The sequence below is a fragment of the Cupressus sempervirens genome, chromosome 7 (assembly GCF_028749045.1).
Source record: "Cupressus sempervirens isolate cs-2001-9-10 chromosome 7, ASM2874904v1, whole genome shotgun sequence".
Classification (NCBI taxonomy): Eukaryota; Viridiplantae; Streptophyta; class Pinopsida; order Cupressales; family Cupressaceae; genus Cupressus; species Cupressus sempervirens.
This window is the reverse complement of record NC_143124.1, coordinates 369,666,862-369,689,842: the sequence shown is the minus strand read 5'-3', so window position 1 is coordinate 369,689,842 and position 22,981 is coordinate 369,666,862. Positions and strand designations below refer to the sequence as shown.

Here is a 22,981-nt window from a genome sequence, read left to right as displayed (position 1 = left end):
TAGTGAAGATGCTAATACACGTCAACCTATCCTCACACTAATCATAATGGGAAAGGAAATGACAAAATTTTGTATGATAAGCCAAACAAGTAGATCATTAAGGATAAGTAGAACAAAGTTAGTTAAAGCCTTAGCAAGGTGAGAGAAATTTGAGAATTCTAATGATACTTCTTTTTGGTCATTCCAAGGTAGATTCCAGTGAAAGGATAAAGTTATTATTGATGCACTAAGAACATAATTGAATTTTTTTGGCGTGAAAACACAAGGGCTAAACAAAACAAAAAAGATGTTGTCAAAAGATGAATTGGAAAAAAAACCGTGAGCCATGTGCAAAACATTGTTTGGATATGACTCAAACACAATTTTATGAAATGTTCATTCAAATATTTCCTCAAATTAAAATCAACCAAAGGTATTTTGAGATAAACAAACTATTATATGTTAAGATAAATCATACGCACACTACATGTTGTTGTAGGGTTCATGTTGAGTTTTCTATGCAATATGATGTTTATCATTATATATGTTGTACTTTGCATACTAATGATATATTGTAAGAATGTGGTCTGTAAGTACCTCTTAAGTCACTGAGAGAATTTATTGTGAGTCTACTAAATAAATGAGATTATGGGTGCATTTATAATAAGACCATGTGTTTGAAATGTTTTTGCCCTCAATGTGGTGGTTTTAAAAGTTACATAGATGCATACATCTAGATAGCAGACATGAAATTGGTAAGACACTAGTTTCTCCTGGAAAGTAAAATTTAGTTACATATGGTGTTAAAGATGGAAACAAATTAAAGAGGAGTGAGTTAGTAAAAAATGATGTATGTGTAGCTAATTCTATGAAAATATTTGAAGAGAAATAGTTTATGAGTACATACATCATACACATAGAGCTAGATGGTTAGATGAGCAATTCAAGTTGTGTAACCAGACACTTTTCCTTTGGGTATGATTGTGTTAGTTGTGGAATTCATTGAAAACTATACACTAAAACCTAAAAATAAAATGCAACCAATGTATTACAACTCTATACAAGTGTCAATTTTTGTATATATAACATTTATTCATGCACATGCTAACACAGAGGATGACATACATATTTAAAGAGAGTATCACTTCTATATCAACAATGATCAAACTCATTCAAAAAAGTTTGTGCAATGATTTTTTAGAGTTTTCTTGGACAATTTGATGGAAAGAGATGTAAGATACAATCAACACATTATATGGTTAGACAATTGCACTGCATAATTCAAGAATGCAAGGATGTTTTATTGGTTGAGTAGGATGCATGTGACAAGTGGAGTGCAATATTTTTGAAATTTCATTAAGGTGGGACATGGCAAGGGAGAGCATGATGGTGTTGGAGCATGTGTGAAAAGATCCCTCGGTAGAGAGGAATTAAAGTATGAAAAAATAATTGTGTAATGGTGTAATTTTATGATGGGACCAAGTAATATAGGTAAGTCTATAGTTTCTAGGTATTTTTTGTTGATACATGAACCTAACATTGAAAATTTACAAGATTTTTGTATACTTATAGGATCAAGTTAGATGCATTCAATTTGAAGTTCAAATGCAACGTCGCTAGCTATTCATACTAAAAAGATTCCATGATTTTTCTCTTATTATATTCATCATTTGTTGGAAGAATGTGAATCAAAAGAGTGGGTTGACTAATGGTCTTGTAGACCTTTGCATCCAAATGATTCATATCAACTACCTACAACACTACAGCTCAACCAGGCTGAAGAATCAACAGATTTTGAGCATGTATTCAACCTAGTTGAACTAGGTACTAAGTTATCAATTTAACACTTATCATTCTATATGAATTTAATAGATTACTTTCAATTTCAAAATTAATTTATCACTCCATATAATGTAGGTCATGTACATGCAGTTATTGCATATGGGAATAATGATGAATGAATCAATTAGTTTCTATGTCACTGAATTGAGGCTAAAAAGAAACTGATAGCTACAGCCATTGATGGTGACGGTATTGAGTACCTAATAAAATCCATCATTGTGATAGGCACATGGCTTAGAAGGTATTATATTTCTTTTGAGTGGCATGAAAGCCTCTTTAAGTTAATTTTTCATGTTTAATGTATCAATTTTAGTTTTAAATCATCTTTACAATAAAATGTAGGTACCCTATCAATAATTCTAGTGCATGGTTGTTTGAGGATTTTGAGACATGTACACATATTATTCATTACTCTAACCTTACTATTCCAACAAATATTCAATTGATATTTTATCGTGGTAGACCTCTTAACAAGAATCTGTGGAAATTTTGTGAATCTTATCACATGGAAATACTTTATACAATAAGGGTTAGAGTTGATCCAGAAGGTTCCCTTGATTGATTGTATGCTATAGCTGAATCATTATATATATGGTAGAATAAAATTTAAAATGTTGTATATATGTCACGCAAAATGTTGCAACTTCACTGTGATGTACATATGTAGATGCCAAATTCTTTTATTTAAAAAGAGAAGATGTGTAACATGTGCATATTTAGATGCTATATTTTGTATAGAAATCCAATAATAGATGTAAAATGTGCATATTTAGATGCCAAATTTTTTATATAAAATTGATAAGAGATATAAATTGTGTATATCATTATATATTATTATGGTTATAAATTTGGTTATTGAAATCTATTTTGTGGTTTTGATGATAATGTCTCCTTGAAAGAATATTCAATTATCTATAACTTATATGGAATTACAAGGGAAATAAACTCACCTACTAGGCCTAATGACACCTACATGACTGCTCTCTTGCATTTTTCTACCAACTTTCCCAAAACATTAGAAAAATATATTATAGATTTGGATACCCATTTTGCTTCTCTACAACATATGAAAAGATTGGATAGGGTTGTTTTGGACTGTATCCTTGGTGTGACACAATGACACCACTTTTACAAAGCAACTACTCTTTATCGTTAACCCCTAATTCCATAGCTTTTTATAATATCTACTTAAGTGTCAAAACCATATATTCAATAGGTTTTAAGTCTTCTTGGACTTGTTTACATTCCCAACCATCAAATACTCACCACTTGCTCCAAAAAACTAGGGCCTTCTAGAAATCCACTCTCCAATCACATCCAAAATTGATTCTTTCAATGTACACCTTCAACTCAACATATATAATCAACATCAACTCAAAAACTTACCCCTTGTTAAGGCAGATCACTTTTTGGTATACCCCTACATCAACTTTATACTCTCCAATCACGCTTCCTCATAGTGTACACCCCTAGATCCTTCTTTCCTATAGCTTATTGATTAGTTCTTTATAATAAATGTTATATTACACCTTCACTAATCCATAGTTGCACATGAGAGTAATATAGCAACAATTAATGTGCCCCGTTTCCACTCTCACCAATGGTGTACACTTGCAATTCATTTATCTTAGGATTGAAAAAAAAAATGTTAGCTCTTGTTGGCCAAGTTTAGTCTAGGCCCAACCTTTTAAGGTCATAGAATCCCTTAGACATTATTAAGCACATTGCACATAGGTGTCTCTACGGGCCTCTAAGCACTATTGGGAAATGATATTGGAGCAGACATATCTTTGAGATTGTGCAAGGTATTTATGAACTATAAGGTGCTATAGAATTGCATTGTGGAGGGCTACAATAACCTATCTCAGTTTTAGGAGATCCAACTTTGTTTGTATTTGGCATCTCTTTCTCGCCTAATGCCAAAAGTTGTAGTTTTGCTTAGTTTGAATGAGAAGGTTGTGTATATTCCAAACCATTCATCATGGGATCAAATTGTCTACTCTATTAGCTTTGGTTGGTTGGGTTTAGGCTAGGGCCAACCTCTTTTCAGCCATAGATTCCCTTAGACATTAGCAAGCAAACTGTCCCTAAGGGTCTCTAAGCACTATTAGGAAGTGATATTTGAGCAGACATATCACTAAGCTCGTGCAAGGTATTGATGGACTTTTAAGTGCTACAAGATTGTGTTATCAAGGGCTATAATTACATATCTCAATTTTAGGAAATCCAACTTTTATTGGATTTGGCATCCCTTTCTCGCCTAATGCCAAAAGTTGTAGTGTTGCTTATTTCAAATGAGCAAGGTTGTGTATATTTCAAATCGTTCATCTTGGGATCAAATCGTCTCTTCAGTTAAGTCTAGTTGGTTGAGTTTAGGCTAGGGCTATTCTCATTTTAGCCATAGAGTCGCTTAGACATTATCAAGCAAACTGAATGGAAGCATCCCTAAGGGTCTTTAAGTACTATTGGGCAATGATCTTTGAGCAGATATATCTCTAAGCTCATGCAAGATAATGATGAACTATCAGGTGCTACAAGATTACATTATTGAGGGCCATAATAACCTATCTTGATTTTAGGAGATCTATTTTTTTTGGATTTTGCATCACTTTCCCGCCTAATGCCAAAAGTTACAATATTGCTCAATTCAAATGAGCAAGGCTATGTATATTTCAAAGCATTTATCTTGGGATCAAATTGTTTTCTCCATTAGCTTCAGTTGGCTAATTTTAGACTAGGTCTAACTACATTTTAGCTATAGAGTTCCTTAGATGTCATCAAGCATATTGAATAGAAGCATCCCTAAGGGTCTCTAAGCAACATTAGTGACCTTGTAAGGCTAATTGCTTTAGTGACTTGATCTAATAAAACAAAAATTGGTTTGATTTGACCATTTCATGGTGGAAGTGTTAGTTAGAGGCTTTTCACATCATGAATTAACCAACAAACCTTTGGCCTTCCACTCTTTAAGATAAAGATCTAAAGTTGCCATATTGCAACTTTTGATGCCAAGATGACAAGCATAGCAATTTTTGAGAAATGCTTACAAAACCTTTTGGAACTAACACCTATACATCTTAATAGACCTAACAACATATAATTTTTTTTATAAGAGAACCCATTGCCTTTGGTTTATCCCTTCCCATGTTGGTTTAAGTACGCTACCAAATGGGGGTAAAACCAAAAGACAAGTGCTTCCAAAAAAGTCAAAATAAGTGTGCAATTTTAATAATTTGATACAAATAAAAGTCATGACATATTTTTAGTGTTCATGTATTATTACATCAAAATAAGTCACACATGAGTTTGATTGTACATGTTATAATGGATTTGATAAACATGTTACATTTTCTATATAAAATAATGAACATTCATGTGTTTGATTGATTGCAAGAAAGTAAGATGAAATACAAAATTGTATGCACACATTGCACAAGTTGGATGGAAATTCAAGTTTAATGTATATCAAAAAGAACAATATTGTGCCATATCAATCACATAGTTACAAAAAGATGCAATGTCTCATAGGTACAATACAAAGGTCGAATGCATACAAATGATGAATGTGTACAATACATATGTCGAACGTACACAATAGAAATGTCTAATATATACAATACAAAAGTTGAATATACATCAATGTCATGTAATGACCACAACTACATATGTATATCTCTATCAATATATATATATATGAATATGTTGGATCATCAAAACTAAGCCTCTTTAATGAAATTTGTTGCTTGCCAAGTGTCTGCACAATAAAAATTAAAACGCTATATCAAATATCTTATCTATAAATAATATGAAATTTAGTTGAAAAATGTGGATATTTGAGTTTTTATTACCTCATCTCTTTGTCCCACACTTGGACTGAATGATAATAGTAATGGGCTCCTTTGTGGACAAGCATGACTCCTAAAGAAATGATGAGGTAAAGTGACATTGGGAGACACAACTACCGATGAATCAATGCTTATGGGAGGCATGACCAGTGATGAAATGGTTTTAGTATGAGGCACAAAATATATGATAAATGATAAAATGTTATATTTGTAGACATAGGTGTTAGGGATTTCTAGATAGAGTAAAAAAAAACAAATACATACTGGATCTTGAGTTGGGTCTCTCATGCTAATGGGAGGCACAATCACTGTTGAAACAATGTTGGTATGAGGTACAACTTGTATGGTAAGTGATAAAATGTTAGAATTGTAGAGTTGTGTTAGGGATTCCAAATAGAGAAAGAAAAAAACATATTAATTATAGCTTGAGCTGGATCTCCCATGTTAGCAAGAGGCATAAGAAGTGATGAATCTACATTGGTATGAGACACAACCTATATGGTAAGTGATAAAATGTTAGAATTGTATAGTAGGTGTTAGGAATTATAAATAGAATAAAACAACAAATAGGTACTATAGCCTAAGTTGGATCTCTTGTGCTAGTAAGAGACACAACCATTGATGAATCGATACTGGTATAAGGCACAATTTATAGCTAGTAAGCAATAAAATATTAGAATTATAGCTCATAGGTGTTAAGAATTTCTATCATACATACAAGCAATCCAAATTGAGATCACAAGAGGGCTTCAACTAAGAATCTACATACATACCTCTAGCCTTTCTGATATTTGATCCCATCTTTAATATAGAGACTCCACACAAAATGAAATGAGAAGGGATTTGTATGAAGTCCCAAAGGGTGTTGTTGTTGAAGTTGATGAAAGATCAATCCAAAAGCTCCAAAGAATCACCTGCATGTAAACACTTGTTACAAAAGAGAGAAGCAAAAAGCTATGGAGGCAGGAATTGCCAAATTCATAGACAAGACATTCTTGATGAGAAAAAAAGTAGATTTCTATAATCAACAATGAAATTAATCTCAATTCTCAATTAATGTTTACAATGAGAGATCATCCTTATAAAGGAGATCGAAACCCTAAAAAGGTCTAACCTAGTTTGCATCAAAATAATTAATAAAAGAATTAATTATTAGATGCCTAAATTTTAGCTTAAGAAATTGGAGTTAATTAGGAAATATCTAATTACTCTAACACCCCCCTTAAGATAAACTTAGGGAGTAGTTAAAAACCTAGAAACTACTACTGAAAGTAGAATTGGATCCTAGCAAACAAGGTTTGATGAGGTACCCAAGCACAACCAAATCTTCAACTTGTGCTGAAATATGAGATTGAAGACATGCTGAAATAAACTAGTTTAAGTATGAGATTTTTTATAAGAGAACCCATTGCCTTTGGTTTATCCCTTCCCATGTTGGTTTAAGTACGCTACCAAATGGGGGTAAAACCAAAAGACAAGTGCTTCCAAAAAAGTCAAAATAAGTGTGCAATTTTAATAATTTGATACAAATAAAAGTCATGACATATTTTTAGTGTTCATGTATTATTACATCAAAATAAGTCACACATGAGTTTGATTGTACATGTTATAATGGATTTGATAAACATGTTACATTTTCTATATAAAATAATGAACATTCATGTGTTTGATTGATTGCAAGAAAGTAAGATGAAATACAAAATTGTATGCACACATTGCACAAGTTTATTTCAGCATGTTTTCAATCCTTCTTCAACCACATGGGAAAAACCCTACTCCAAAAAGAGATTGAAAACATGCTGAAATAAACTAGTGAAGGATTGAAGAAGCCTCCAAACTAGGGAATGTCCCAGAAGATAGGAACAAGAGATGATCATGAAGAACATCACGTAAGCATGTAGAAGCTGCAAAGCTCTATCAAAAAGTAACTTCTGATCTGAAGAGCCTCCATTGAAATAGAACCTGAGTAGGTAGAGAAGACTGTAATTTGCATCGAATCAGGAGGTACACAAAGGCAAACAACTAAACTCAAAAATATAGATGGCATGAAACACCAAAGCCTAAAGAGATGATCAATCAAACCAAGGAAGCATGAGAAACAACATAAAAAACCCCCCTAATGTAGACAAGGGTGAGGTGACAGGCAACTAGAAAAGTGGGCCAAAAGAATTGCATGTCAAGGAACCATGACCAAGATGCACAAAAGAATGCATATGTATGTACTGAGGTGATCAATCTTAGACATGTCATGAGACTAATGTCATGGAAGTGACACTCACTAGATAAAGGAAGATGGCAAACAAATGCAAAACATCAACCCCCCATGGCACTTTATCAAAGCAGTGCATGTACAATAAGGCATAAGACATAGTGAATCCCAAGAATATGATAATCTGCAATGAGTGTCCTCAGATGACACTACTCAAATTAGAAGGAAAACAAAGGCAAACAATTGAAATGAAAATATAGATGAAGATAAGCACTTTATCTCAATGCATTTGCAAGAATACATACAAATAATGTCTAAATAGACTAGAAGAGACACAAGATTAGTACAACAGATAGTACAAGTCACGATGAATCATTTGAAGCAAAGAAATTGATCCTCGGACTTGAAACACCCAAGATATCCACTAGAATGCATAAATTCTTAAGACTGGATAGAATGTGCCTAAAGTAAAATATGGAAAAATGGAAAAACAACTAGCATCATTAGAAAGAGCTTTAAAAGACCTTTCCAACAATATAAAGATTTCCAAAATCGAAGATCAGATGCTCAAGATATGTCTCTCAAAGTGTAAAATGGAACTCCTGACTTTGATAGCAGAAAAAGCCATCAAAACAACATCAAAACTGAAAACTAACTATACCACTATGATGGGCTTGGAACTAGCTTTTTGACGGTATCTCATTTTTGGAAAATAGAGTCTGTATGCCTAAGATATGAGCAACAATGCGAAGATAGTTCCAAAGAGAGGCTGAGGAGGTGATAGGAATGTTGATGCAGTGCTGACATCAACAAGTGACGAGCCCAAATTTGTTGGTCAAAAGACCATTGAGGCAAAGAAATGCCATAAAATGAACCCTGTTGGAAAAAATATCTAGTCGTCGGAAACAAGACAATGTGAAAAACAATGTCATCGGTAAAATAGCTAGTGCCAGAGAAAAAATGTGGTGGCCAAAATAGAAGCATGCGTATAAAAATCATTGGTCAATTGGAACAACCAAACCATAGAAAAATTTCCCAACAGTGCTAGAAACCACCATAATGCACAGAAATGGTGAATCCACAAAACCACCAGAAATTAAAAGTCAATGAGACCTCTAAAGAAGGTTGTAGCTACAAATATCAAGGTTGGGGTCAAACTCAAAACCATTGCCTACTTGAGAAAACCTCCATAGGAACCATGAAAATTGTGGTGGGGCCTAATTGAGCTCACTTGAAAGTGAAAAAACAACAAAGCATACAATCCACCAATTAACCAAGGTTTAAAAGTACATGATTTTCCAAAAAACAAATGTGGAAATTCATTTGTGACTAATAACAAAGTCATTGGGTGTAAGAAAAATGCGGATCCCAAAATGTCATGTGCAATCATCAAAGTGCTCATAGGCCATTGGAGGATGTTGACATGGTCACTTTGACTGGTAGAGCCAACAACCGCCCATGATAAATCTACCACTACTCTTTCCTTTCACACATGCAAGAACTTCAAATTACATTGCCCATAATTGAAGGGAGGCCAAGGTCACAGCGGGGCTAGGTTCGGTGATGGACAAGTAAGAAGTCACAATATTTCTGGGTGGCAATCTCATGCTGGCAAACGAGAGAGTTCTTGTCAAACCTCTTCATTGCATTTGTACTACCAAGAGGTGTGACATGGCCGATTTGATTTCTAGCACGTCTTCCATGGCAGTGTATTTGTTGAAAGAATACAACTCTTACACACCTCTCATCTTGTACTTCAATGACAGACATACTTCAAGTAAAAGTATGTTGAAGAGCTTCCAAAAATTGTGCTGATGAATAAGGAAAGAACTCCCAATCAATGAGGCACACAAACAAGGTAAAAGGGCAACAAAAAATAATGCCTCTAATTTTCCAAAGACTAGGCCTAAGATTGCGAACTATACCAAGAAGGGATAAATAGCTTCGAAAGAAATCCACTACTTATGTTAGAGGCATCAATGTGGGCAGTTGACATGTCAGTCTCCAAAGGAAATCACTTCACAAAAAAATTGACAAATCCCAAGGCGTAGTCAAAGCACATGATTAGTGGGAAATACATGCCAAGAAAAGTGGTTGGGATGGATGATGTAGCCTCCAATCAAGCAAAACTCAAGAACAATTGGTAGTGGGACTCGAAGTAACATGAATGCTAATGAGGTTATTGCAAATCATGTTGTTGATATTCTCAAGAGAGCATGTGGTGAAAAATTCAAATGATACGTTTTCACTATTATGCACATTGCTATAGCAGTTGAAATGAATTCAAAATTCAACACCTTCCAATCTCCTTCATGTAAGAAGGAAAGAATAGGCTTGTAGACTGAGTAGGTGGGAAAAAGTCAAGCACAAACACCAAAAACAAGAATCCCACATTAATGCAAGTACCCATGTTAATGTAGGTACATGGTGGCATGCCCACAAATTTTTTCTCCAAAAAAATCGCACAAGCTCCAAAAAAAAGGTTGGAGGAAAATGGATGGCAGGGGGCCCACGCCCAAGAATATCTAATACAACAAGATTTTAATTTTTTTTTAAAAATAGTATTTTGATAAAATAAAACTACTACCTCGATTTGCGTACCCAGATCAAAACAATCTAGGTGCAATTTTTTTTGCCTTAGATTTCAACAGCATCCAAATGGGACATATTTTATATGGAAATGGGTTTTTTGAGCACTTTGACCAAAGTTCCTCAAAAATCAGTGACCCTCTAGATCTAATAAAAAACCATTGAAAGCTCAGATCTGAAAACTGAGGTCAAATATCTCAAGAATAGAACAAGGGCATGAAGATATGGAGCCTTGATACCATGTTGAAGTTGATGAAAGATCAACCCCACAACTCCAAAGAATCACTTACATGCAAACACCCATTACAGAAGACAGAAGTGAAAAGCTATGGAGGTAGGAATTGCCAGATCCATATATGAGACATTCTTGATGAGAAACAAAGTAGATTGCCATAATCAACAATGAAATTAATCTCAATTCTCAATTAATGTTTACAATGAGAGATCGTCCTTATAAAGGAGATCGAAACCCTAGAAAGGTCTAACCTAGGTTGCATCAAAATAATTAATAAAAGAATTAATTATTAGATGCCTAAAGTTTAGCTTAAGAAACTAGAGTTAATTAGGAAATATCTAATTACTCTAATAGTTGTAATAGGTAAAATTAACAAATAACACATTTTAATAACCTAAAATTATTGATAATTACTATAAAAATGAAAAAATGTACTCATTTGTAAATGCAACTGTTTAATATGTATCTAAAACAAATGCATACCATAATCTCACATGCTTGTTGTGTTCTCATAGGAGGCGACACCACTGATGAGGAAACTTTGACAATTTCCAGGATGAAAAAACATAACATGTTATGACACAGTGATGAAATATAATTGAAAGAAAATATGAAAATCTAACTCTTCCCTATCCTGAACATCAGCGGTGTCAGGTGCATTCATCAACTCTATAAAATTCAATTGTTTCTACATATATTCAACAAACAAGTCAATACATATTTATCAATATTGAGTATAGGTATATACACTCATTCATAATAAATTTCAAAAAATAAATTTGACCTATATTTAATACCTTTTTACATTTGGGTGTTCTTGTTGATTTCTTTCCCTTTTATCCTAACCTCGAGCTACATGGGGTACCCTAAAGTAGAAACAAAAATAACATAAGAGGAATGAATAAGATAAATCATGAGCTCAACTCAAATTATAAACTTGATAGATGTGCAAGCTATGATACCACATAGCTGTCAAGGCCAAAGTTAACAGCAAAAATCATGGCATCAACTGGAGAAATTTTAGCCCCCAACAAACCCTATACAATAGTAAAGAATATTGTTATAAATATGAGATAACGTTGTAAATGGCAAGAAGGCATAAGAAAACCAAGAAGATCATAGGAGGGCAAGAAGACACAAGAAGGACATGAAGGGAAAGATTGGAAGGATAATTGAAAGATGGGGAAAATTTGGGGCTCAAAAAGGCTACAAGGCCTAAATTGTAAACAAAGAGATTGTGAAGGAGAAAAGAGATACAATTAAACTTTTGGCACCTTGTCAAGAAATAAAAGTGTAGATTCATGACCTCCACACTATTGAAAGACATCCTAGGTGATATGGAGGTTGATAGGTTCTTCAATGGGGATGGGTATATGGAGAATGAGCTCACGAGGTTCATTAGATGGGGTTTAGGTAATCTAGGAGAACGAGATGTGGATGGGAATTGGATGTATTTGACGAATGAGAGGGTTTTAATAACAGTAGGAGATGAAAGGGGACCTATAACAAAAGTTTCAATAATGGTAGGAAATGGAGGGGGATCCATAAGTGGGGTGGATGAAAGAGGGATGATAGTTAAGGGAGATGGAAGAGGAATGATGGGTATGGGATATGGAAAGGTTTCAAGACTGGCAACTTCACATGATGTAATTAGATGACATGACTCGTCAAATTAACTTGGACATGGATATTCTATTGCCTTCCTTGTAAAACTCCTCACAGAGTTGGTGTTCTTTGCAAAACAATTAAGAAACAATATTTAGGGAACTTTGCATTGTTAGTGTCATAGAAATTAAGAAACAAATTTTCAAAGCCAATGTATTATTGTACTTTTAAGAATATTTAAATTATTTTTAACTCGGGTGTTCTTGCTCCTAGCCTCACACCTCTAGGAGAGCAAATACACTATGGTGTTCTTGTACCACTTGCTACACCTTGCATTGCATATTGTTCACATATCAATCTAGAGTTTTCTATAAAATTCAAAATTATTTACTTTTATGATATTAATGTGATTAAATAAGAACATGTCAAAAATCCAACACACAAACATATGTCTCCTCTCCATTGAAGACCATCGTCATCAAATCATCTGTAAGCATACCTCTAGATGCATGATAGGTCTCCTTGCAATGTACACATGGATGAGATGATAATCCATCCCAAGTTGCCTCACTATCCATCTCATCACATATGTGCTGGAAACTAAAACACAAATGTTGATCGGGCCCCGAAGACTATAATGATGCATGTGATGATGATGTAGGTGGTACGATTGGAGATGACACTCATAGTGTAGGTGATGATGATGGAGATGCTGCAAGTTGTGATGATGCCAAAGGTGCATCTAATGATGGTCAAGGTGTCATAGGTGAAGTAATACCACCTAACTATGAGCCATGTTGAATGATGACATCTATCAATGATGTAGATGCATGAAGAGTCTATAAATCATTAGACTCCTTTATGACAATTTATACCACAACATGAGACATGGTTTTTCATGTTGTATATCTCCTCTCATGTTGTGGTACCACCCTATGAACCAAAGGTCTATCCTATGCATAGCTTCTTCCTCTACCCTAGAACTCATGAATGTCAAAGTAATTTGGCTTCTCGCCAAGGATGAACTCGTAGTATATCTTTCTCAAAAAATTTAGAGGCACCTCATAATTATAATATGCCTATAGATCAAATGCCACATACCACCTATCCCAAAAACATGATCAAATCCTAGCGTGAGTGCACCATGAATAGGAAACATTTTGGTTGTTTCTACTACAGAGTTGCCAGAAATAGGATAAATGAAAAGAGCACATATAACACCTTTCTTGATGTCCTTATCTTTCACTTGCTGATATGATAATCCATTGGCATAAAATTCATGACACCTATCCCTCCATGAAATCCATTTCACCACCTCCTGAGACACCTCATTTGTATTTTGGGCCAATTATTCAAGTGTATTTGCCAGGGTTGAGTGGTGAGCAAGAGTAGATGACCTCAACCTAATGACCATTTAGCTAATGTGAGAGGTATTTTGTCTAAGGAGGTTTATGAGGCCCTCTTGCATAACATTTGCATGATCTAATGGTATACACGAAGGCTTTTATAGGTGGCAATGGTTGTTAAAGGGGAACATTGAGTGTCAGGTTTTGTGCCCATCTCACAGCGGGTGGAGGGTTTGATTGTGTTGTTTGTGCTGGAGGCGGTCTTTTGGCTCTAGGTCATTTTCTTGGATTTGTTGATGCATGTGATATTATTCAAAAAAATATATACAAATCTTACAAATTGTGAGAAGAAATTACAAATTATAAAAATAAATTACAAACTATTAAGACTAAAATACTTAAATGATAAATAAAATTATTACACACCTTGTTTGTGGGGTGCCATGGAGTAAAAAGCTCAAGAGCTCTATTTTTTTAATAAACCCAATCTGGTTTGTGCTTTGCATAGTGCCTTGCCACCATGGGTCTATGATTTGAGGGTAAACAAATACCTTAAAATGCGAGAAACAACAGATATATGTAGTTCTTAAAAACCAACCCAATAAGGTTTTTAAGACATAAATATTAAAATAACTGGATTGGGTTTTATAAAACCCAATGATGTCATTTAATATTGATATGTCCAGGCTTGGTATCAAAGCCTGATCACTATTTCATATTTTGAATAACTCGATTGGGTTTTTTAAAACCTAATTGGGTTACAAAGAGTTCTTTTTTTCATGGGGTGTCCACTAATTTGTACACCAACTTGGTGCACACACCCACCTATTGTATTAACACTTGAAAAGAATGGGGAATGTACACTGATTCTAGACCTATAAACAAGATAACAATAAAATACAAATTTCCTTTGCCTAGGAAAGGATGGACGACATAATGGAAAGTTTGAGTGCAGTGAAGTTTTTTACAAAGATTGATTTGAAAAGTGGCTATCATCATATAATAATTAGAGAAGGAGATGAATGGAAAACTACTTTTAAGACTAATGAGGGTTTGTATGAGTGGTTGATTATTCCTGTTGGTTTAACTAATGCACCCAGTACTTTTATGAGGCTGATGAATGAGGTTTTAAAGGGATTCTTGGGTAAGTTTGTTATTGAATATCTTGATGATATTTTGATATTCAATAAGATTGAGGAAGACCATCTTGAGCATATCAGACAAGTATTGTAGAAGTTGAAGGATGAAAAAATTCTTATTAACTTGAACAAATGTTCATTAATGAAGGAAGAGACTGTGTACCTTGGCTTTGTGATTTTGGCTTATAGTTTGAAGATGGATCTTGAAAAGGTAAAAGTCATTCTTGATTGGCCTACACGTAAGAATGTTGATTAGGTAAGACCATTTCATGGGTTGGCAAGTTTCTATATGAAGTTTATCAAAAAATTCAGTTATATTTGCAATGGTATGATTGAGACTATGAGAGGAGATAAAAGGGATTTCAAGTGGACACATGGAACACAAATGAGCTTTGAATCTTTTAAACAAAATATTGCAGAATTGCCTACACTTTCTTTTCTAGATTTCAATAAAGCTTTTCAAGTTGGATGTGACACTAGTGGAAGTTCTATTGGAGCTATTTTAAGTTAAGAAGGAGGATCTTAAGCTTTCTTTAGTGAAACGTTGAATGATGCTAAGAGAAAATATTTGGTTTATGATCAAGAATTCTATGTTACTATTCAAGCTTTGAAGAAATAGAGGTATTATTTGATGGCTAAAGATTTTGTACTGTATACTAACCATAAAGCTTTATAGTATTTGGGAAGTCAAAATAAGTTGAATCAAGGACACATGAAGCAGGTTGAGTTTTTGGAAAACTTATCTTTTTCATTGAAACATAAGAGTGGTCAGTTAAACAAGGTTGTTGATGCATTAAGCAGAAGAATTAACTTATTGACAGAGATGAGAGTTGAGGTACTTGGCTTTGATGATTTAAAGTATTTTTATGACATTGATCTTGATTTTTTTCAACATTGGAAATCTTGTAGAGAATAGATGGTGAATGATAAGTGGATTGATTACTTAATTTAGGAAGATATGTTGTTTAAAGGAATTCAATTATGCATATGTAGGGGATCTATGAGAGAAAACATCATGAAAGAGGAGCATGGTGGTGGACTTTTTGGACACTTTTGGATTGATAAGATAGTAAAGTTAATTTCAGATAGATAATTTTGGCCGAAGATTTATAAGGATGTACAGAGAATGGTTAGAGATTGCAAAATTTATCAAACAACAGGAACTAGTCAAAATTTGTGATCATATTCACAAAAGGAACTAGTCAAAATTTGTTATCATATTCACCATTGCCTATACCCGACAAGCCTTGGGAAGATATCAATATGAAGTTTCTTTAAGGGTTGCCTAGAACTCAAAGAGGTTATGATCTTATTCTAGTAGTGGTTGTTATATTTCCAAATATGGCTCATTTCATACCTTGTAAGAAAATATCTGATGCAATACACGTGGTTGTGTTATTATTTAAGGAAGTAGTGAGATTGCATGGTTTTCCTAAGATTATTGTGTCAGACAGAGATACAGAGTTTACTGGTTATTTCTAGAAGACACTTTGGAGGAAGATGAATACAAAGTTGAAGTTTAGTTCTATATTTCATCTAAAAATAGATCAAAAAGTTGAATGTGTGAAAAAAAGTTTAGGTAGCTTGTCAAGATGTTTATTTGGAGATAAGCCTACTAATTGGGATTTGATTTTGGCACAAGCAGAGTTTTCATACAATAATTATGTGAATAGAAGCACTAGGAAGACACCTTTTAAGATTATTACTGGAATTCATTCTAAAGGAGCCATAGAGTTGAGAAATTTACCTATTGAGACAAAATGAAGCATTGAAGCTGAGGAGTTTGTAGATTTTATGAAAACCTTGCATGAGGAAGTAAAAGGGAATTTGGAGGACAATAATTTGAAATACAAACAGAAAGAAAACAAGAGGAAGAGAAAAAATATTTTGAAGTTGGAGATGAGATTATGATTCATTTGAAGAAGATCAAATTTCTATTTGGCACCTATAGCAAATTGAAGATGAAGAAATTTGCTCCTTGTAAGATTTTAAGAAAGTTGGGACAGTGGAAATGCTTTTGAAGATGTATTACCAGATGATATAGACATTTCATCTATATTCAATATTGAAAATATCTTTGAGTATTTTTGGATCAAACGATGAATCATCAGACAACATGGATTATCTTAAGAAGAAAATAGACAGTATTGAGAGGATCTTGAATAGTAGAACAAGCAAAAGCACTAGAGGAAAAGACTACATGGAATACCTAGTTTTGTGGAGAGATAAACCAGTTGAAGATAACTTATGTATTACACAAGTTAAGTTGGATCTTTATGATTTAGGTCATACTATTAGAAGTAATTGATGTGGACATCAATTCTTTGTTAACCCTAGGTGTCTAATGCAGGAGCATCTTGGGTATTTGATCAATCTTGCATAAAGAAAAAATATTTCTTGTTTTTCGTAGTAGTCTACCATTTATGAAGTACCCATTGTTGCTTTTATTTTCATGATGTGTACATTAGATTTTATGTCAAGAACCTATCCTAGATCCTTGTCCTAAGTGCACGAGTCTTTATGTTTCATATTTATCGAATTTTGTGTCATTCTTTGTGATCTCTGTTCCTGAAGTTTTCATCTAACAAGACATGCAATTTCATTTGGCACAATTTCCTATTCTTTTGTGGCATCTTGCATAGTTGGGAGCCAACTCCTAATACCCGTGTGGACCTATCTATAAGTGTGCATGATCTTATGTTGTCCTTTTCTTGGGTTTTGGTTTACTCTTCTTAAATTGGACCTATAATGTAATTAATTCCTTACTAGCTAACTTGTGGCTTAGCTGGCTATATAATAAGCTTGGTTAGATGTAGGAAAGTAGCAAGTACATAGTAGAAGAAAAAGTAAGAAGTTAAGATGCGAGCAGAGACTTTGGTTTAGTAAATTCTTTTGTATATAGCCACAACCTGGAAGGCCTCACTACCACGTATGTTGGTTGCTTTATATGTGAAGTAAAATAATTACACGTGTTGGATATGATGCATCTAGTCTTGTGTTCACTATTGTCCATTTGATTTCTATATTTTTGAAGCTTCTGTGTGCAACTATGAGCAGGGGGGTGTTGGTAGGTTTTATAAGTTGAGTTTATTCCACCCTTCTCTCGTGCATCAAAATTTCTCTAAACACAAAGAAAAGGTAATAAAGTAGAAAATAGGTTCTAGTTATGATTTTTTTCGGTCACTTCAAGTTGTCATTTCATTATTTTTGATGTTAGAAATGGCCCAAATATGTAGTTGTGAAATATATAATGTGTCTCTCAACTCGTGCAGTTTATGAGGAAATATTTGTTCCTTAAAATCTGCATGGATTTGGAACAAATTTCATTTTAAAATATTTTTTTACTAGTCTTAGTTTTAGAAAGCCAAATACGTTTTAAAATTTTAAGGAACTCAATTGTACTATGTAATTTATTTTTCATGTAACTACTCTTTTGACAAACATTTTTGTGCACTTACCTAGGTATAGTTCCAAATAAAGGAGTGTTAAGGAGTGGGCTAAATTGTATACATCGAAGGAAGAAGATATGGTGAAACTCACTTTTAAGGAAGCTGTAAATTTGAAATCTAGAAAGAGATGGAGCAAACAACATAATCAGAGATAATTGCAACTATGGTCGTTGATGAGGAAAATTGAGAATGCAACCAACAACAGAGCAAAGATGGAGGTATTGGTAAGTGGTACAATTTGTACTTAAAAAATAAGCTTGTCAAGGTTTAGATTCAAGGAGACTCTTTAATTTGTGTAAATGTCATCAATAAAGAGGAGACTCATGGCTAGAGGTTGATCTATTGATGTAACCCAATCTTGTCAAAGAATAAATAAGAAATTAACATGAAACAAATGTTTCAGAATACCATAACTCTTCATTAAAACTTTCACAACTCTACTTTGCCTCTACAATGAAATAAAACACCTACTTATTACAATTCCAAAAATTACCATATTTGGTAGATTTTCAGGAAAAACAAAATTTTCCATTTTTGGTAAATTTTAAAAATCATCCTACGAATCCCAATTTTTCCCAAGAAAAGCTCCCAACTAAGGCAAAACAAATTGTTAACTAATCAATGAAATCAAAATTATGATTTCAGATTTATTACAAAAACAACTTTCTAAAAAATTTGGAAAAAAACACAGAAAGCCAAATTTGGAGGTCAAGATGATATTTCAGGCTCCCGAAAAAATGTCAAAATGGCAACCTATCGAGCTAAGCTCTATCAAAAATCCAAATAACTCCTTCTAATGCAACTACCTATAAAATTTCAGCCAAAACCCACATCTAAGTTAACAAGCTTGACCCTCGGATGCCCCTGCATCATCTATTGAGTAGCTCGATAATCAAAGATTTGCTTTCTAGACTTAAAATGTACTTTTTGAATCATGTTTACAAAGAAGCATATATAGTGGCTGACATGTTAGCTAATATAGGGGTTGTTTAAGTAGAGGATAAGATTATTCAAATGGGTGCGGAGGTGGCAAAGGATGCGAAGGTGTAGATGATTAGTCTTTTCTAGTAGTGACGGTGTAGATACTGGTTGATTTTATTTTTGATCGAGATATGGTTTTAATGCTTTGCATTGTTTGATATGGTTTGGGGAGGGATTTATACTATTTTAGATATTTAATGAAACTTTGATAGGTTGGTTGTAAGTAAAAAACAATATGCTTTTTATTTTAAAAATGCATTCCTCTTTTTGATCAATCAAAAGGGACTATCCCCACAGGGTATATGTTTAATTGAAAAAATAAGATTTTAATACTATTTGTAGAATTTTTAATTACGATAGGTAGAGTGAAATTTTTCTCACCAATTTAGAAATTATTTCTTCAATTATAATATTAAAAATCTTTATATTATATCAACTAAATGACTGTAATAAATAATTGGAAAATCCTTCTCCCACTCCTTGTTAGGGACAAGACATACACCTCACCTCTTCTCAGATTAGAACTTGTGACCTATCTTTGAAAACTACAAGATCTCCACCATACATAACTAAGAGCCTTAAACATTATTAAATTTGACTAAAGAAAAAGGACAAAATAATGGATAATATCTAAAACATAAACTAAAACGTAAATCTCACCAAGGAGATTTTTTTTGATCTTTTAAGTGCACCCTTTGGTAAGATTTAGAAGAATGAACCCCAATTAATCTAGGACACAATTGTTTTTAATTAAAAAATTCCTTATTTTTTTGATAATGTAAGTAGCTAATTGAATAATGAGCTTCTTTTAAATTCTACACTATACTCTGCGAGACAAGTTTATCTTCATTCACCTTTTCGATGCCTGTCAGAATGATTGGATATTTTTGAAATGGATAGGGATAGAAGGGACAATTGTTTCAGATTTATTAATAACAAAATTAATGATTTTCCGACTCTTTGTATCTTTTGCCCAATCGAATGAAATTAAATTTTTTCATTGCCTTTTTTACTCATAGTCAATATGACTCTCAATAAATGGTATTACTTAAATTTAAAAAATAAGTTAAAATAATCGAACTTTACAAAACGCAAGTTATCCTCAAAAATCTACAAATCTAATTGATTCTCCAAAAAAATGATATCTGGTGATTGTAATAATCAGGGGCCTTTGAAAGAAGCTAATAATAGACAACATCTAAAACCTAAATTGAATTGGAAATAAACATAAACTAAAACGGAAATCTTACTAAGGAGGACACTTACTTTTTTTTCAAACCTGTAAGTGTCCCTTCGATAAGATTTACATTTCAGTTTATATTTTAACCAATACAGAAATAATGAACCCCGAGTAATCTAGGACACAATTTTTTTAATAAAAAAATTTCTTTTTTTTAAATAATGTAAGTAGCTAACTGAATAATGAGCTTCTTTAAAATTCTCAGCCAATCTCTGCAAGGCGAATTTATCTTCATTCACCTTTTTGTGAGGCTGTGGAGGGGTAAAGTAACAGATTCACGAGCTGCTTGTAAATGCCCACCTAACCTTCTCATCGATGCACCGTACCCTCCATCTACACCCGATGCCTTGCTAACCAATCAACAAGGGTAATGAATGAAAAAAGCTACCAGGGTCCAGGCATCAGCCATCGACAATCAATTGAATGCATGAGAAATGATGCTATTACAGTCTTCAATTTCAGTCTATTAGATCTTAAAAAAGAAATCACTCAAAGAATTCCTCAATTAAGAAAGGACTGCCATACTACCTAGATCCTAGTCATAATCCTCACCAATTTTCACTGACACCTCCGACAATCTCATTACTATGACAACAGACGAATCACCAACCCGGGAGATAGACGCTTTTAATTCCTTAACAATAACCTTCCCATACCGAGAAAAAGTTAAATCTTCATTAAATCGGTCACAGTACAAAACGTACCTGTGCCTTAACTCCACTCTGCCAATCCACCCACCTCCGCCTATTTAATCCATGCAGCGCATTGTAGTATACACAGTCGTTTCATTCAGTTTCTGAGAGGACAAGAGTTTGATCAAAGAGCGAAGAAAATGGCGGTGAAAATGGTGGCTGCATTTGTGGTTGTGGTGGCCGTGATGGTGGTAGGTTGGGGTGGCACGGCGGAAGGAGCGGTGACATGCCAGGACGTAGTGAGCGCAATGGCACCTTGCGCGGCGTATCTGATGGGCAATGCTCAAACCCCGGCGCCCGCATGCTGCCCTGCTGTCCAGTCGCTTAACTCCCGCCTGACTGCCGTGTCTGATCGTCAGACTGCCTGCAACTGCTTCAAGCAGGCTGCCACCTCTTATGGCGTTAGCGTCCCAAAAGCTCAGGCCCTCCCTCGCCTCTGCAAGGTCTCCCTTAACGTCGCTGTGGCGCCCAACGTCAACTGTGCCAAGTATGTCTGGATCAAGGGCATTGTCTCGATGTCTTCACTTTATTGCTCTTATCTTGAATCATTTGTCTTAGTAGCTTTCAGTGCTCGCTTGCATTTTCGTTGTAGCTATACGAGTTTTTCTTCGTTATCTTTTTATTCGTTTGTTTTAAGGGTTAGGGTTAGTTTATTTGAAAATTTATCTCTTATTTCATGATTCAGTGCCTTGTGGCAAGTTTTCGTTTTACAACTTCGCTCCTATCTTTACTTCACCTCATCACCGTGGGTAGTGTATTGTATATCATTGTCATAAATGATTTTGAAAGCCTTTTCGAGTCTTTTTAATCGATGTAGGTCATTTGACATGCTAGCGTGCTGTGACTATCTTGCATTATTTGGTGTATCATATATATCTGTTTACGCATATATTTTCTGTCTTTGTTTTTGGTTAGAATGTGAAAAAGCGTTCTGATTTCTTGTTGTCTGTGTGTTTATGAGTTAATTGTTCAGCCATTATTACTGGATCATGTTGAGTTTCCTTTTTACTAGATTTTGAGTCTCAGTCCCCTTTCTAAAGATTATAGTCAGGAGTAGTTTAAGTCGTCAACCTTCCCTGTAGGGAAAAGTAGTGCCAACGTTAGGGATTGCGCTGTGTTGTATATTTGTCAAGTGACACAAATAGCGACACTGTTACGATTGCCTTTTAAATTGTTTATGTATGTTAAGCGATACTAACTCATTACTCGAGAATGGACTTGTTCCTGTTGGCTAGCTGTTGTTTAAATGCTTCAGTACTCCCGTATTTACTAATTCTATCTTTGTTGGCTTATGTTATTTCAGTGTTCACTAAAGAAGCTCAATGGATTCACGCAATATCACCTGGTGGAGAAGGAATATTGTGAAGCCAGTCCAATATCTCTATAGTTAAAGCCTTTAGAAGCCGCCGTATTTAGTGATGGTAGCTAGTAGATGTATAAGGCAGCCAAGGGCTCTGTATGTATGGTTGCCTGTCTATATAAGTTATAATAAACACAATACTTCCATCGAAGTTTTGTTTGGTTAATATAAATATCCTACTATATTGAAGCTAATGAGTGTTGCTTTTACTGCATTATATTAATTAATGGGGTGCAAAATAGGAGGATGGTGGCTGCACCACCGACTATTGGTAACCTTGTTTTAATCAGAGAGGACAAGTAAATTTGTAACTGTCGTTGCTTTCTGAATGGTCGGCGGTTGACATGCGGTGGTAGTTGACAAATAATAAATGATAAACAAAGGAATAAGAACCGAATCAAATTGCTATTTACATGGGAATTAACTTAGCCTAAAAAATGAGGTATTGGTTAGTAAAATATGGTTAGATA

General features: G+C 34.1%; 1 protein-coding gene across 1 annotated transcript; it reads left to right on the top strand.

Annotated features, from left to right (window-relative positions):
- Nucleotides 1-21,235: 21,235 nt before the first annotated feature.
- Nucleotides 21,236-22,705, top strand: LOC149547013 (non-specific lipid-transfer protein-like). The gene is made up of 2 exons (XM_089791465.1): nucleotides 21,236-21,638; nucleotides 22,455-22,705. The coding sequence occupies exons 1-2, from the start codon at nucleotides 21,292-21,294 to the stop codon at nucleotides 22,462-22,464; spliced, it is 357 nt and encodes a 118-aa protein (XP_089647591.1). The 5' UTR covers nucleotides 21,236-21,291; the 3' UTR covers nucleotides 22,465-22,705.
- The last annotated feature ends 276 nt before the right edge of the window (nucleotides 22,706-22,981 follow it).

What these genes read in the sequence shown, in the direction of transcription:
- LOC149547013 (XM_089791465.1), top strand. Translation starts at nt 21,292, where the DNA reads ATGGCGGTGAAAATGGTGGCTGCATTTGTGGTTGTGGTGGCCGTGATG.